At 47.7% G+C, this 15,420-nt stretch overlaps 2 protein-coding genes across 2 annotated transcripts in view; one reads left to right on the top strand and one right to left on the bottom strand.

The window, feature by feature from the left end:
- The window catches only part of rplp2l (ribosomal protein, large P2, like), a 165,170-nt gene that overhangs the window by 55,749 nt on the left and 94,001 nt on the right, over positions 1-15,420 (top strand). The window lies entirely within an intron of this gene.
- On the bottom strand, positions 927-9,682 carry lmnl3 (lamin L3). Its single transcript, XM_066647860.1, has 12 exons — positions 9,460-9,682; positions 7,735-8,128; positions 7,317-7,473; positions 6,188-6,313; positions 5,617-5,787; positions 5,289-5,414; positions 4,986-5,206; positions 4,159-4,378; positions 3,745-3,852; positions 3,183-3,302; positions 2,954-3,064; positions 927-1,589 (listed from the first exon to the last, which is right to left on the bottom strand). The coding sequence occupies exons 2-12, from the start codon at positions 8,103-8,105 to the stop codon at positions 1,554-1,556; spliced, it is 1,767 nt and encodes a 588-aa protein (XP_066503957.1). The 5' UTR covers positions 8,106-8,128; positions 9,460-9,682; the 3' UTR covers positions 927-1,553.

The following is a 15,420-nucleotide window of genomic DNA, read 5'->3' as shown; positions in this document are numbered from 1 at the left end:
AATAAACTGCAAAAAATGGTCTCTTGGGGAGTGAAATCATCCGAAAACAAGTCAATGTTGAAATGTGAGAAAATTGTAAAATTATTTAGGATTTTTCAAGAGAAATCGCTGAGGAGATTTTGCTTAAATTTAAAACGTTTTAACACCTGTTCGCACCGAACTTTCACCCAATCGTCCATCGCCCCAACACTAGGAGAGAGGGGAGGAGTGATACCCAACACCGTCTCCCCTCACACAGCCGCTAAAGCAGTGTTCCCGGACAGTCCACCGCACCGGAAGAGAGCGCAGACACTTCCGCGATGTGATGCAGGTCCAGAAACAGCCGCCAGGCAAACAGCTGGACTACAGTCCTCTCACAGGGGCACTTTCTTAATAAACAACTTTCCTACAACAATTTGAAGATGTGTTCACAAACCAAGCCATTTTCCACAGGGATTAGAACGGACTGAAACCGTCTAACCCTCAACAGAACTTAGAGACGGGCGATGGACAACCATTCCTTCATGTTTAAAAACTTCAGTCGACACACGCTACACAAAGGCACAGGGTTTAAAGCAGAATCCTTGCTCTATTTTAGGTTTCAGCAGCTGTAACTTTCCCCACACGGGGGCTGTTCGAATCAACACAACCTTCCTAGTGTTCTCCAGCTTTAGTGACTCAGTGCAAATCTAGGCCTGTTGTGAAAGGTCAAGTTCTAAGTCCAGAGGCTTTCAAACAGCAGAAACACAACATTAAACCACTTTATATGTTCTACACTCTCTCTCCACATGGGGCGCTGTAGTTCTACAGTCAGACTTTAGTTGGTACGTGCCGCACCATTTTTATCACCTGTTCCTCAGCGCTCAGGACCCCCACAGAGCAGGTGTGATGTGGTGGTGGATCATTCTCAGCGCTGCAGTGACACTGACGTGGTGGTGGTGTGTTAGTGTGTGTTGTGCTGGTGTAGAGTGGATCAGACACAGCAGTGCTGCTGGAGTTTTTAAACCCTGTGTCCACTCAGAGACTCTTACCTCGTTGGTCCACCTTTTAGATGTAAATCAGAGACAGTAGCTCATCCATCGCTGCACAGTGTGTGTTGGTCTATTCCTTCATTCAAGTCCAAAACTTAAATCAGTACTGCTGTGTCTGATCCACTCTACACCAGCACAACACACACTAACACCACCACCACCACCACGTCAGTGTCACTGCAGCGCTGAGAATGATCCACCACCACCTCACACCTGCTCTGTGGGGGTCCTGAGCGCTGAGGAATAGGGGAGAGGGGGGGAAATGAAGTATGCAGAGCAACAGGTAGGACTACAGCGCTCCTGTGCGGTCAGTGGAGTTGATAAAAGAGTGTAGGAACAAGAAAGTGGTTTTAATGTTATGGCTGTTCGCTGTGTATCTGTAACAGCCTTCGTAACGAAGCCAGGCAGAGCTCCGTCTGAACGCTGCGGGCGAAGGGAACTGACCCCAGAAACTGGTCACTTTAAGAATGAAGTCTTTTATGGGGAAATGAAGGGACAAGTCCACTCCAGTGTCCAGGCCGGGCATCGCAGGAGGACGGGGAGCTACATGAGCGCACAGCTGGTCTCTTGGTTCCCCATCTGTAAAAACACAGAGCATGTCCTAAACGTTTGTAGACACCATTCAGAACAGTGACGTTCCGTCTAAGGTCACCATGCTCAAAGCCAAGTGTGGGCCAGAGGGGTATAAACCCCCCAGGACTGGAGGTGGAACTGTGTTCTCTGTAGAGATGCAGCTCCAATACCTCCAGGGTGTGGTGTTGGTGATTCAGAGCTAATCACACAACTACTCACACACTCATCCAGTCACCCATTCACTCTTTCATTCACTCAGACAGTTTCACACACTCACTCACATTCACTCTGTGTGAATGACTGAGTGTGAAACAGAGTGAATGGGTGACTGGATGAGTATGAGAAACTGTCAGAGTGAATGTGTGAATGTGAGTGAGTGTATGAAACTGTCTGAGAGTGAATAAGTGACTGGGTGAGTTTGTGAAACTGTCTGAGTGAATGAAAGAGTGAATGGGTGACTGGATGAGTCTGAGAAACCTTCACAGACTCACTCATTCATTCAGACAGTTTCACACTCACCCAGTCACTCATTCACTGTTTTACACACTCAGTTTCACACATTCACCTAGTCATTCATTCACTCTTTCACACTCACTCACTCTCAGACAGTTTCACACTCACCCAGTCACTCATTCACTCTCAGTTTCACACAGTCACTCTCAGACAGCTGCTCACACTCATCCAGTCATTCTTACAGGCACACAGTCACTCATTCACTCTCACAGACAATCACCCATTCACTCTCAGACAGTTTCACACACACACACACAGGTTCACACTCACCCAGTCACTGATTCACTCTCACACCCAGTTCCATGCATTCACCCACACCTACCTCTGGATAGTCTCTCCCTCACCCATTCACACACTCAGTCAATCCACCCACACCCACGTCGTCCATGTTTTCCATTAAACTGTTCACAGTCACAATGAAGCGCTCATAAAGCCTCATCTGAGCAGATGCAGTGATGCAGGGAGTGAGTAAACAAACCCAAAAATGGGGTTATGGGAATATGACAGTGATGTGCAGAGCACTGGACGAGAGGGGGTTAACAGCCTGGAGCTTAGGAACATAAACGTGCAAAAAAAATCTTTAAAAGCAGTGCGGTCTAAGGTTTGGGTACGAGGCACAGCACAAAGCACAGCAGCTGCAACATGCTCCTCACCTTCAGCTCAGGACACGGAGCAACATTTCTTTTTCTTCCGCTTGGGCTTTTCATAATAAAAGACATAAATACATTAGCTGCTGTTTTCAGAGAAAGAAACAGACAGTCATTGTACTGACACCTAGTGGCCTGGATGAACCTATCACCTATGAAGTTCCAGTGGTATGTGGGTGCCACTGTGTGTGTGTGTGTGTGTGTGTTTACCTGACGACGTAAATTAATCTCTGAACCCAAGCCACTCTCTTCATCAAAATCCACATCAGAGTCTCCATCAGCTCGGCTCTGTACACACACTACACACCGCTCCGCTGTCTCCTACACACACACACAGAGTTACGAATCCAGACTTCACACACGAACTCGCCCCATCACTGTGTTTATCGCTCACATTTATTTTGTAAAAGCAGAGGTACAACAACAAATAAAGTCTTACCTCATTGTGTGCGTTGAGCAGAGAAACTTTGACATTGCTGACCACTCCCCACGACGTTGTGTCAATCAGAACCAGGTCCACCGGAGGGTTCGGCTCCACGCCGGCTCCTGCCGACCAAATCTGACCCACACACACACACACACACACACACTTTAGAGCACCACAGCTGTCTTTAGAGATTGCAGATAAAACACGTCTGATTAACTCCATCACTGGAGCCGATGGCATCAGACTCTGATCTACTTCCAGCGGTGGCGAACGGACCCAGGTGTCTCCAGTCTACAATACACCCAGCGTTTCACTCCCTCTCCATCAGCGGCAGTGACCTCCAGCCATTTACAGAGCTCTAGAGGGAGGTATTGCAGCACAAAAGCTTCTCAAAACACTGTCTCAAGCACCAGGTGTGTAATGGGTTTCTTAGAAGCGTTTAGAGGACGACGTCTGGTTCCATTCATCTCCACTGTTCTGACTCCAGAACAGAGCATTTCTCTCCTAATACACTGTTCATCTCTTTAAATACTGGTTAATGCAGAGCTGGACGCGCGTGTGTGTGTGTGTGTACCGTCAGAGTATCTCCAGCCCCCAGGACACAAGGCGCGGGGATCTGAAAGCTGACGTCAGGGACACCTTGCTGTTTCCTCCTCACAACCCATCCTCCCAGCAGCTGATCCTGGAACAGCATCCATTCACAAACAGCTTTCACATCACACCCAGTATCCAAACTATATCAGCAATGAAGCAAATGGTTCTTATACTGATCTGAGGTCAGGTTAAACTCATTTTTTTGATGGTCTCATTTTAAAGTAACAAACAATATCCATGAATTTGATTATTTTCACTGCTTCTCTGAGGTGCTTCATGAAACAGAGAATAGATGAGTGGCTCCACCACATGGGGGCAGTCCTGGTTCAGCTCAGACTCTGATGAGTCCAGTAGAAATGACCGACTGCTCATTAAATTCTAGAAAAAGTCGTACCTTGTCCGAGTTGTTTCGGAGCTTTATGAAGTTTCCCTGCAGGTCGATCTCGTCGATGGACACGCCGCCGCGGCTGGACGAGTGCTGGGACACTTTGTAACTGGGAGAGAGACCCGAGCTGCCCTCGTGCTTGCGTTTCTTAGTCCAGGCTTTACGCGTGGCCTGTGTGCGTGTGCGGGAGACGGAGGAGTGCTGAGACGGACTCGGGGAGAGGTTCAGTCTGGGGATTTAGAAAATTCAAATTCAATAAAATAAAGAAATAGCGCATTCACAATGGGACACATGCATTTTCACAGCAGGGTCCCTACACTACTGCACTCTGGTAGTGGCTGTCCATCTGTAAAATCTCCAGCTGCAGCAGAGATCACGTTTGTTTTTATCCGACTCACGACGGCAGCTCGTAAAATGACGCCGTGGTCTTTTGAAGAGGTTCAAACGCTCCTTGGATCGGTGGCCGACGAAAGAATCCAGCGAGAGCTGGACGCTGCAACAAGGAAGGAACAAACTCTACTGATCTGTCTGAACTGATGACGGAGCTGTGTTCAGTCCCAAACAACAACAACACGCCAATACACCATGAGTAAACACCGCTTAACGTTACCACCGCCGTTGTTGTGGTTTCCAAAGACCACTGTTCCCCTCAATAATGTGTACGGTTTCACACCACCTTATCTTTTGTGGGGGGGGGGGGGGGGGGGTCTGTGCGAGTTGTTGCGGCTAAGATAAGATGTATAAAGTGTCCCCCTTTCAGCTGGGGGTATTCATGATTATACAGGCTGTATACAGCCACTAGGGGGCAGTATGAGGGAAAACGAAATTTACTGAACCTTTTCTCTTCCCCCTCCAGCATTTTGCGGTAGGCGTTGATCTCCATGTCCAGCATGAGCTTGACATCCAGAAGATTCTGATACTCCTCCAGCTGTTCCTGCATCCGTTTCCTCATGTTGGCCATCTCCTGGTCCTTCTGAGAGAGCCGCTGGTGGCCGAGGAGGCGCTCTCGATCCAGAAGCTGCTCCAGCTCCTGGACACGGGCCTCCAGAGCAGAGTTCTGACCGAGACAGAGACAGAGCTAGTTTATCCACTTAAAACAGGAGCTGTTATTGTTAAAAATAATGACCCCCGGGCTGTACCTGTGCCTTCAGGCTGCTGATCTGAGCAAACTGAGACTCCATCCTCAGCTTTGTTCCCTCCAGCTCTTCCCTGGTGGAGGAGGCGAAGTCACTGTTCTTCACCGCGGCCTGCTGAGCGTTCTCCAACTGCAGCGGACACACAACACGGGCTTTTAAACTGGAGAGGCTTAGAGATAGCTTTTTAGGCACGTTTCATGTGGTTGGTGAACAACACTAACGTCTTCCACAAACTAGACTGGGGTTCAGCTCTCAGCTTGGACAGGAACCCCACACTACTCCATTAACATCTCCTCAGGCAAAGACTCCTAACACTACTTTAACCTCTGACCTTGGTGCTGTAGGTTCTCTCCAGGTCGTCCTTGTACTGCTGGATTTGGGTTTCGTGTTCCCGCCGCAGCTGCTGCAGAGCCTCGGCCAGTTTACTCTCAAACTCCCGCTGCCGTCCAGACTCCATTTCGATCAAGCGGCTCTCGTGCCGGCTCCGCATCTCCCGCACCTCCTGCCGACACACACACACACGCACCAGGGTGGGGTTTCAGAAAGCAGGATTTCTCAGTTCAACTGATGGGTCAAGCCTTAATTTGAGGCTTGTTCCAATAGGAACTTCTTCTGGATGAAAATGGGTTTGGGCTTAAGTTATCTGGCTAAAGAAATCTAGCTTTGTGGAACACCCTGTAAATCCTGAACAAATTTCACAAACAAATGCAGATTGAAACCCAGGCATCTTAAAAACGCCCCCTTGAGGATCAGTTCCTAAACGTGAATATGTGAGAAACAGCACCCCTTGTGGCACAATTCAAAGTTCCCCTGTTCCACCTTAAATCCTGGGCTAATTATGTCACTGCTGCTCTGTTTAAGGTGGAACGGAGGATTGGAATATAACATTCTGAGCTCCTCACCTGTTCCGAGAGGTTCTTCTGAAAGTCCATCTGCTCGTGGAGCGTCTGAATCTGGTTTTCTGCATCCACTCGCCGGAGCATCTCCGAGTTTATCTGACCTTTAGCAGCCTGCAAGGCTGACTCCAGCTACACAACACGGAGACAACAACGACAACAAACAACCAGGTCACCGAGGGACCACTGGGAAACACCTGGAAATGTTCTGGACACATTTATATATTTACTTTTTCACAACTAATTTAAAATGTATAAATATTCTATATAAAAAAAGACACAAATATGAACTAGTGTGTTCTCTCTGTCTGCGTGGGTTTCCTCCGGGTGACTGTCTGTGAGGAGTGTGGTGTGTTCTCCCTGTGTCTGCGTGGGTTTCCTCCGGGTGACTGTCTGTGAGGAGTGTGGTGTGTTCTCTCTGTCTGCGTGGGTTTCCTCCGGGTGCCTGTCTGTGAGGAGTGTGGTGTGTTCTCTGTGTCTGCGTGGGTTTCCTCCGGGTGCCTGTCTGTGAGGAGTGTGGTGTGTTCTCCGTGTCTGCGTGGGTTTCCTTCGGGTGCCTGTCTGTGAGGAGTGTGGTGTGTTCTCTCTGTGTCTGTGTGGGTTTCCTCCAAGTGACTGTCTGAGGAGTGTGGTGTGTTCTCCCTGTGTCTGCGTGGGTTTCCTCTGGGTGCCTGTCTGTGAGGAGTGTGGTGTGTTCTCTCTGTGTCTGCGTGGGTTTCCTCCGGGTGACTGTCTGTGAGGAGTGTGGTGTGTTCTCTGTGTCTGTGTGGGTTTCCTCCGGGTGACTGTCTGTGAGGAGTGTGGTGTGTTCTCCCTGTGTCTGCGTAGGTTTCCTCCAGGTGACTGTCTATGAGGAGTGTGGTGTGTTCTCTCTGTGTCTGCGTGGGTTTCCTCCGGGTGACTGTCTGTGAGGAGTGTGGTGTGTTCTCTCTGTGTCTGCGTGGGTTTCCTCCGGGTGACTGTCTGTGAGGAGTGTGGTGTGTTCTCCCTGTATCTCATGAAATCTGATTTCTTTATTTCCAAAACAGCACTCTGTTTAATCACAACAAGGATAAAACCCCATCCCAACACCCACCTCTAACAACCCTCTCAGTGTTAATCATGGTTCTACGACAGTGAGGAACACAGGACTCACGTTCTCCACTTGAGCCTTGAGATCCTCCAGATCCTTCTCCAGCCTGCGACTGACTGCCAGTAAATTAGCATAGTCGGCCTCTTTGGAGTTCAAGGCGGCTTCGAGGTTTCTCCAGTGCTCCACGGCACTGTCCAGCTCTGCTTCTTTCTTGTTGTTTCTGAAAGAGGAGAAAGATTAAAGGTGCCCTGCAGCATTTTTACCACCATAAAGCAGCTAGTATTGTAAGATAGGGTTAGTACCAAAGCTCTGAGACATCCCGGCCACTAGGTGTCAGTATAATATCTGTGCCATAACATTAATAAAGCAAGCATCAATGGAGAAAATGCCTGACTGCTCTGACCCCAACCAGGGTTCAGTTCCCTCAGGAAGGAAGGCCCCACTACATCATTTAGAGCCAGCGCCCTGTGATGTTTACTACCTGGCCACCAGCTTTCGGTGGTCCTCCCTCAGCTGGCTGTACTCTATCTGGAGCCTGGCTCTCTCGTTCGCCGTGGTGTCCAGGGCCTTCCTGGCGTCCGCCAGCTCAGACTCGTACAGCAGTCGTACGTTCTTCAGCTCTCTGGTCGTGCTCTCTTCCTTCTCCTCCAGCAGAAGCTTCATGCAGGACTTCTCTCCCTCCAGCTGCCGCACTCGCTCGATGTAGTTGGCCAGACGGTCGTTCAGCTGCCGCAGGTCCTCCTTCTCCTGGAGGCGGCTGAGCCGCGTGGGGCTGACCGACGAGGGCGAGGGGACGGCTCTGCGAGAGGCGCGTGTTGCCATTGGCGTTGAGGCTGGGGTGGACGTGATCATCTCGGAAACTCTTTATGATCAATCTGAGAATCAAGAATAAATATCAGTTCAAACTAAATCCGATTTCTGTTTGATTTTTCAGTCTCTCTCCAAATACAGGGTTATGACGCCTTGTGAATCAGTGGCGGGACACACACAGATGTCAGTATTTTCTGTTAATTAACCATCATCCCCAGTGTATTATCGTAGTTTAACGTAGTTTTGGCCCTTTACTTCAGAACGAGCAGAAAACAGCACGAGGAACAGCTGACGTCTCTGGAGTTAGCTGTAAATTTCCAGTTCCACCTTAAATAGTGAAGCAATTACATACTGGTGCTTGAGGCTACTGTATCTTTTAAGGTGGAGCTGGAAGTTCCGAACAGAACTCTGCAGAATGAGAATCTGAGCTGAGCTCCATGTCACAGAAGAGTGAGGAGAGGGGGGTAATCTCTGATTGTGAAACTCTTCTGAAGGAGAACGAGGCTCTAAATGTAGCTAACGTCCAGCAGCTCCTCTGATATCACTGCAGACTGGTGCAGAGCTGCTACAGAGCGGCGCTAGTCGCCTGGGAATGAAGCGCTGCTCTGTTTTATTTGTGTTCTGATGAAGTATCAGGGTGTTGAAGGGTCGTCCTGTGTCGTAGGGGGAGATTTAAACACTGTGCCTTTTAACTCAGCTTCAAGGGGTGAGGGGACACTCAAGAACTCATGGGTGCCCTATTCCCTACATAGGCAGCCTACGTAGTCTTTTACCCAATTATAAACCTCATAAAACACATCAGAGTTGCTATCATTAGTCTGATTACATCAGAAATAATCCTCATCCCCTGCTGAAGTCAGAGAAGTAACAGTTATATTCAGCCAGAGGCACTGACCCCCCAGGATTTATCAGGATTTAAATTTAGCCAGATAATTAAAACCCTGTGTTATCAAACAAAAGCAGGGATTAGAGCCAGTTTTATGAAACAACCTGGGGGTAATTCATACAGCCCATAGTTTATAATGAGAATTACACAAAGTTTAGCTGGATAACCTGAGCCTAAACCTAACCCAGTCCAACAGGGGGGAAAAGATGAGGATGGATCCTAATTTGGAAGACGCACAACTTTAAACAGGGCTTAAATGATCAGGTTAACTGTGAACCTCTGCTTTCACAAAGCAGCTAATTAACTTAAACCTAACTTTGGGATTAAGTTAACCATCTTACTAAGAAAGACAGCGCTTCGGTTTAAGCCTAAAGTCACTGTCTCAGAGAGAAAGAGCCGAGGGACATTCCCACGGGTTTAAGTTATCCGGCTAACTGCTTGTGGAGCAGCTCTGGGAAAAAGGCCTGGGTCTTCAGGCTGGGGACACTCACTTACAGCCTTCCCACCTACCTGCTCGGATCTTCTGAAGTCACTTAAGGTGGTATTAAACGGCGAACGCGACCTTAAAGTCGGCAGAAGACGCTCCAAACTCCACGAGCACAGAAACACACCGCACGGACGTGACGCCCGCGACACAGCCTCGGTTTAAAAGCCCTGGCGACTCAGAGGAAACCACCCAGTGACGGGTGGAGGTCGTGAGCCGGTGAGTTGGGGCCTGTTTGGCCGCTTCATTGCGCGCAGCTGTGAGGGGGCTGCGGCCTCGGGGGCGCGTCATTGCGCATCACAAGACCACGAGCATGGCCAGTCATTTAAAGGGAAAGTGGCTGTTTTATTCCGGCCAGCGCTTTTTCCCTGTGTTATTAAGGGTCCCAGTCGCCATCCATTGTTTGTTTACATTAAAATGGACATGTTGAAGATGTTTCACAAAACAGGATTCCTCAGTTTAGCCAGATAACTTAAGCCCAAATTTGAGGACTGGGGTTCTGTTGGACAGGCTTGACTTTGGGCTTAAGTTAGCTGGCTAAAATTGTGGGACGCCCCCTTGAGTCCTCGGTGCCAGATAAATTAAGTCCAATATGAAAAAACCGAGGATAATTCAATCCTAGGTTTAAGTTAGCTGGCTAAATGAATAATCCTGATTCCTTATTTAGCCAGATAACTTAAGCATAAAACTGAGGATAATCCAATAAGAATATCCTTCTCCTCTTTCCCTATTGGAGCATCTTGCATCTGGGCTTAAGTTATCTGGCTAAAATGAGAAACCTTGCTTTGTGGAGCGCCCCCTTGAGTCCTCGGTGCCAGATAAATTAAGCCCAAAACCAAGTTCAATATGAAAAAACAGAGGATAATTCAATCCTAGGCTTAAGTTAGCTGGCTAAAGGAGAAATCCTGATTACTTATTTAGCCAGATAACGTAAGCATAAAATTGAGGATAATCCAATAAGAATATCCTTCTCCTCTTTTCCTATTGGAGCATCTTGCATCTGGGCTTAAGTTATCTGGCTAAACTGAGAAATCTCACATTGTGTTATAAAACAAAATATTCTTTAGTTTAGCCAGATAAATTAAGCCCAAACTCAACCTTGTCTAATGAGACAAGGAGCTGAGGAAAAGTCCTATTGGACAATCCTCAACTCTAGGCTTGAGTTAGCTGACTAACTTTTTGGAATACACCCCAGGAATCCTCAGGTTAGTCAGATAATCCCAAAGCTGAGGATTGTCCAATAGGAATGTCCTTCAGCTCTTTTCCCATTGGACAGACTTAAGTTATCTGGCTAAACTGAGAAATCCTGCTCTCTGGAACAATTCATTCATTCATTCATTCATTCATTCATTGTCTGTGACCCTTATCCAGTTCAGGGTCGCGGTGGGTCCGGAGCCTCCCCGGAATCACTGGGTGCAAGGCAGGGACACACCCTTGAGGGGCGCCAGTCCTTCACAGGGCGACACACACCCTGGAGGCCAGCCACATTTTAGGCCACGTGGACCTCACCTGAGTGGACTCGTGTTCCTCTGAGAACAACTAAAGACCATTCAAATTGTGAAGAACCACGTGAGTTCGAGGGTCTGTGAAGAACCACAGCTTTTACTGATTGACGGCCTGTGGAAAAATCAAAACACTTTTAAGATCCTCTCTGTGATGGGCCACAAACTCTCGCCTCATAAGCAATGAGACAAAGTGGACAGCAGGGGGAGACACAACACAAAGCTTTAATGCTGGACCCCAGGGCTGCAGTGACTAGTGATCACACCCAGTGGGTTATGGGTTATTGCTGGTAATGCCGTGTTGTTTTGGCTGTTGTTAATCTTTTTTATAGTTAAGCGAACACATCTGAACTGAGCAGCAGTGGCTCATGGTGTGACTCCTCTGTGAATGTACTATTGAAGACTGATCCTGAATGGATGGTTCTGTGTTTATGAATCAGTTTATACTCAATTTTATCACAGCTTCGTCTGGCCTCAGATAACGGCAGACATTACAAATAGGGACAGGTCCACGTCCACATTCATGTCCAAGTAGGGACGGGTCCTTGTGTTCCTTTGTGTGACTGGTGCCTATTTAACCCCAGCCTTTCATCCACAGTCTGACCTGTGACACTTTTTATCTTTACATTTTTGCCAAATATAAGAGCACATTACTGAAGGGAATGCAAGGATGTTGCAGCTTAAACAAGTCCGGTGTTGTTGCTGGGTGTTTGCTCTGCTAATCCACATAGCTGCTTGATGGTGTGTATTGTGTTTTAGGTTGTTTCTAGGCGGCTGCTATAGTAGTCCTTGTAGCTGCTGGGCAGTCAGGTACAGTAGTTACATAGCTATGGTATTCCAGGTAGGTGCTGGGTGGTTACTATGGTTTTTCCAGTTTGTTGCTAGGCAGTTGCTATGATATTCCAGGTTGTTGCTAGGTGGTTGCTATGGTATTCCAGGTTGTTTCTAAGTGGTTGCTATGGTATTCCAGGATGTTCTTAAGCAGTTGCTATGGTACTCCAGCTAGTTGCTAAATGGTTGCTATGCTATTCTAGGTAGCTGTTGGGTGATTACTATGGTTTTTCCAGGTTGTTGCTAGGCAGTTGCTATGGTATTCCAGGTTGTTGCTAGGTGGTTGTTATGGTATTCCAGGATGTTCTTAAGCAGTTGCTATGGTACTCCAGGTAGCTGCTGAGTGGTTACTGTGGTATTCCAAGTAATTGCAATGCTATGGTATTCCAGGTAGCTGTTGGTTACTATGGTATTCCTATATACTATAGTATGGTAGTTGTGTGACTCCTGTTCCATGTAGTTGCTAGGCCATTGCTATGGTATTCCAGGTTATTTTAGCTGGTTGCTATGGTATTCCAGGTAGTTGCTGGGCAGTATTCCAGGTAGTCACATTGCTATGGTTTTCCAGGTAGCTGCTGGGTGGTTACGATTTTCCAGGTAGTTGTTAGATGCTTTATATGGTATTCCAGGTAGTTGCTGGGCAGTATTACATGTAGTCGCGTTGCTATGGTATTCCAGGTAGTTGCTGGGCAGTATTACATGTAGTCGCGTTGCTATGGTGTTCCAGGTAGCTGCTGGGTGGTTACGGTTTTCCAGGTAGTTGTTACATGCTTTATATGGTATTCCAGGTGGTTTCCAATAAGTTGCGTGGGTGTGAGTGAAGGGTTAAATGATGATGTACTCTGCTGGCTGTGGTGGTGTCTCGGGTGGTTATTAGGTTGTCATTTAGTTGCAGGGTTTAATACCTGAACAGAAATTTGGATTAAAAAAGCGTATTAATGTTTTTATACTGAGATCATAGTCAAGGTTCTGAAACATTTTGAACCTCACATCATTCCACGTGGCTCTGAACGAGCCGAGTCACAACGACACGGAAATCTGAGTGCTTCTGAACCTAAGCCAAGTCCAAGGAACCTGCTAAGACTCCAGAGTCCAGCAGCGGCAGTTCAATAAAATCACGGCTGTGGTCACTGCCAGCTCCTGCTCCTCACCTGGTAATAATGCAGAGGTCCTGCAGCTGTGGGCTCCGGGCTCTAAGCGCTTGGATTAGACGCTCACTAGGCCATGGCTAATGATGAAATATCAAGTACAACACGTGTCTGTTCTCAGAAACTGATCTGGAGAACAGGTCCTTCATCTGACGGGTCCATCGTGGTCTGTAAGGGTTTCCTCGGGGGCAGGGAGGCAGTGGAACGCAAACACACATAAACACAGGTTATATTTCTTTTTTAAACATGAATAATAGTTTATTCTCATCTTTTCTCACACACACAGTTATTGGAATTAGACCGGTCTGCCCTATTCAAACATTAGGATTCCACCTTAAGTAAACCAAATGAAGCCTTTAAATCTGCTGTAACCTACAGAACCTCCAAAGATGGGTCCCAGAACCTCCCGTCTAAAGGAACTGCATCAGTCTCAGTCTCTGCAGCGGAGGAAACAGGTTTACAGCTTTGGGCTCAGCACTACAGAAACTGCACTATGTAACTTTTGGGGGAGGGTAGGAAAGAAGGGAAGGGCAGATGATTGGAAAATAGAGGAGTGAGTGGATGTATTTGCAGTGGAAAATATTTCGACACGTTCTCTTTGGGCTCTCTGTAATGATGCCCTCTAGTGGCGCCTTTGCGAATCGAAGCGCAGAAAAACTTCTCCCTCTTCTCCCACCGCCACCCCCCCCCCCTCTCTCTCTCTCTCTCTCTCTCACTCTCTCACCCCCTCCCCTCTACAACCCCCTCTCCTCTGTACACCTCTCTCTCTCTCTCTCCCTCCGTCTCCTGCCCCAAGATCTTGCTCCGCTTCATTTTCCGCGAGTGGATTTTAGACTGTTCACACACACACACACAAACACAGGTCCCGGCTCCACATCTGTACCGCACGCGGATCTGTAACGCGCGCCCACATCTGTCCTGCCGCTGCAGCAGCTACATCTTCGGCGCGTGCGTTTTCCCTCATCCAGAAAAGAAGAAAGATGTGAATCCTCTACTTCGCAGCGAAGGTAAGCTCGCGCTGGCACGCGCACCCCTCTCTCTCTCTCTTTCGCTCTCATCAGCATGCACGAGGCGATACACTGGGGCTGGTGTGTGTGTGTGTGTGGTACTGTTGCTGTATGTGTTCCTATAGTGGTTCTTGTTTTATTTATTATTTTAACTCCAAGGACACCCTGTATAAACAGTGTATTTCTAGTGGAACAGCTGCACATGAGACTAAGGTCACAATGCCCAATGCCACATGTGGGTTAGAGGGGTCTGAAGCCCCAGCACTGGTCCGTGGAGCAGTGGAACTGTGTTCTCTGGAGAGATGGGTGTGATTCCCAGGTAAATATAGAGCTAGGATTTCAGCGTTAGCCAGATAACTTGAGCTTAAACCCACACACCGTCCAGTAAGTGTCCAGTAAGCTTGTTTCTCTTTGAGCTCTAGTGTTCTGGCTGAAGTAAGAAATCCCTGAATTAGCCAGATAACGTACGCCACTGAGAATAAGCACTGATATCAACGTCCCTCAGGTCTCACTGGACAGGACCGTCTCTGGGCTCTGGTCGTGTTTCTGCGTTAGCCGGATAACTTAAACCCAGTGGCTGAACACTGTCCAATAGAATTGCCTCTGAGATCAGCTTTGAAACCAGGCTTAAGTTATCTGGCTAACCGGCTAATTCTGCTTTGTGAAACTGATTTACTTTAATCAAGGTTCGTGTGTTAGCCAGATAACTTAAGCCTGAAGTCAGACAGCTGTTCACCGAATGGAAGCGTATGAAGTTAAAAGTGATGGAGTGATGGAGATCTAATCCTTCAACATCAGCATCTGACCTCACCGCTGTGCTCTTGGTTGCCATCGAATCCTCACAGCAATGTTCCAGCGTGGGGTAAAGCCCTCTCAGCAGAACAGAGCCTGTTAGTTCAGTGAAGAGAGGAATGCGGTCCTGATTAATGCCCTTCATTTCAGAGGAAACGCTGGACGAGCAGCTATTCACTAACCTTTACCCCTTTAAAGTGGGGCCTCCCTTGTTTTTAAGGGGGTGTGGATGTTTATTTCCGAGACGTTTTGCTCCATCAGCAGCTCCGTGGGAGTTAAGGCGGATCTATGTTTTGATGCAGTGATGTGGGTCGCATCAGATCACTTTAAACTAACACTACACCTCGCTTTCACAGGCTGACGGCGCTCCGTATTTCTACTACAGCTTCGAAAACATGGAACTCCTGCTTTGGAAAATCAGCGTGGCCCTCATGCTGGTGTCCTCCAGGATCCAGGTAGGACTCACCTCATAATGAGATCCCCTGCAAAACACTGTAATGTTTATATACTGTATCCGAGTAAAAACATCTGGAATCATGTCAGTTGTGTAATGACGATATTGTGAAATTGTAAGTGCGAATATTAGAGGTATAACAGATATATTGATGTCTTGGGACCTGGATTGTGACAAACTCTTAAAGGCTAAGCACCACTTAATGGACCTCCATGAATATTCCACATTATTGTAGTTACTGACAGATATAAGT

The sequence above is a fragment of the Hoplias malabaricus genome, chromosome 16 (assembly GCF_029633855.1).
Source record: "Hoplias malabaricus isolate fHopMal1 chromosome 16, fHopMal1.hap1, whole genome shotgun sequence".
In the NCBI taxonomy this organism is placed as follows: Eukaryota; Metazoa; Chordata; class Actinopteri; order Characiformes; family Erythrinidae; genus Hoplias; species Hoplias malabaricus.
Note: the sequence above shows the minus strand (reverse complement) of the source record. Positions and strands in the feature narration are given on the sequence as shown.

What these genes read in the sequence shown, in the direction of transcription:
- lmnl3 (XM_066647860.1), bottom strand. Translation starts at nt 8,105, where the DNA reads ATGATCACGTCCACCCCAGCCTCAACGCCAATGGCAACACGCGCCTCT. An exon ending in TCAAGGCTCAAGTGGAGAAC is followed by an intron (nt 6,314 to 7,316) that starts GTGAGTCCTGTG and finishes CGTGTTGTGTAG; the next exon opens with CTGGAGTCAGCCTTGCAGGC. An exon ending in TCCGAAACAACTCGGACAAG is followed by an intron (nt 3,853 to 4,158) that starts GTACGACTTTTT and finishes ATGCTGTTCCAG; the next exon opens with GATCAGCTGCTGGGAGGATG.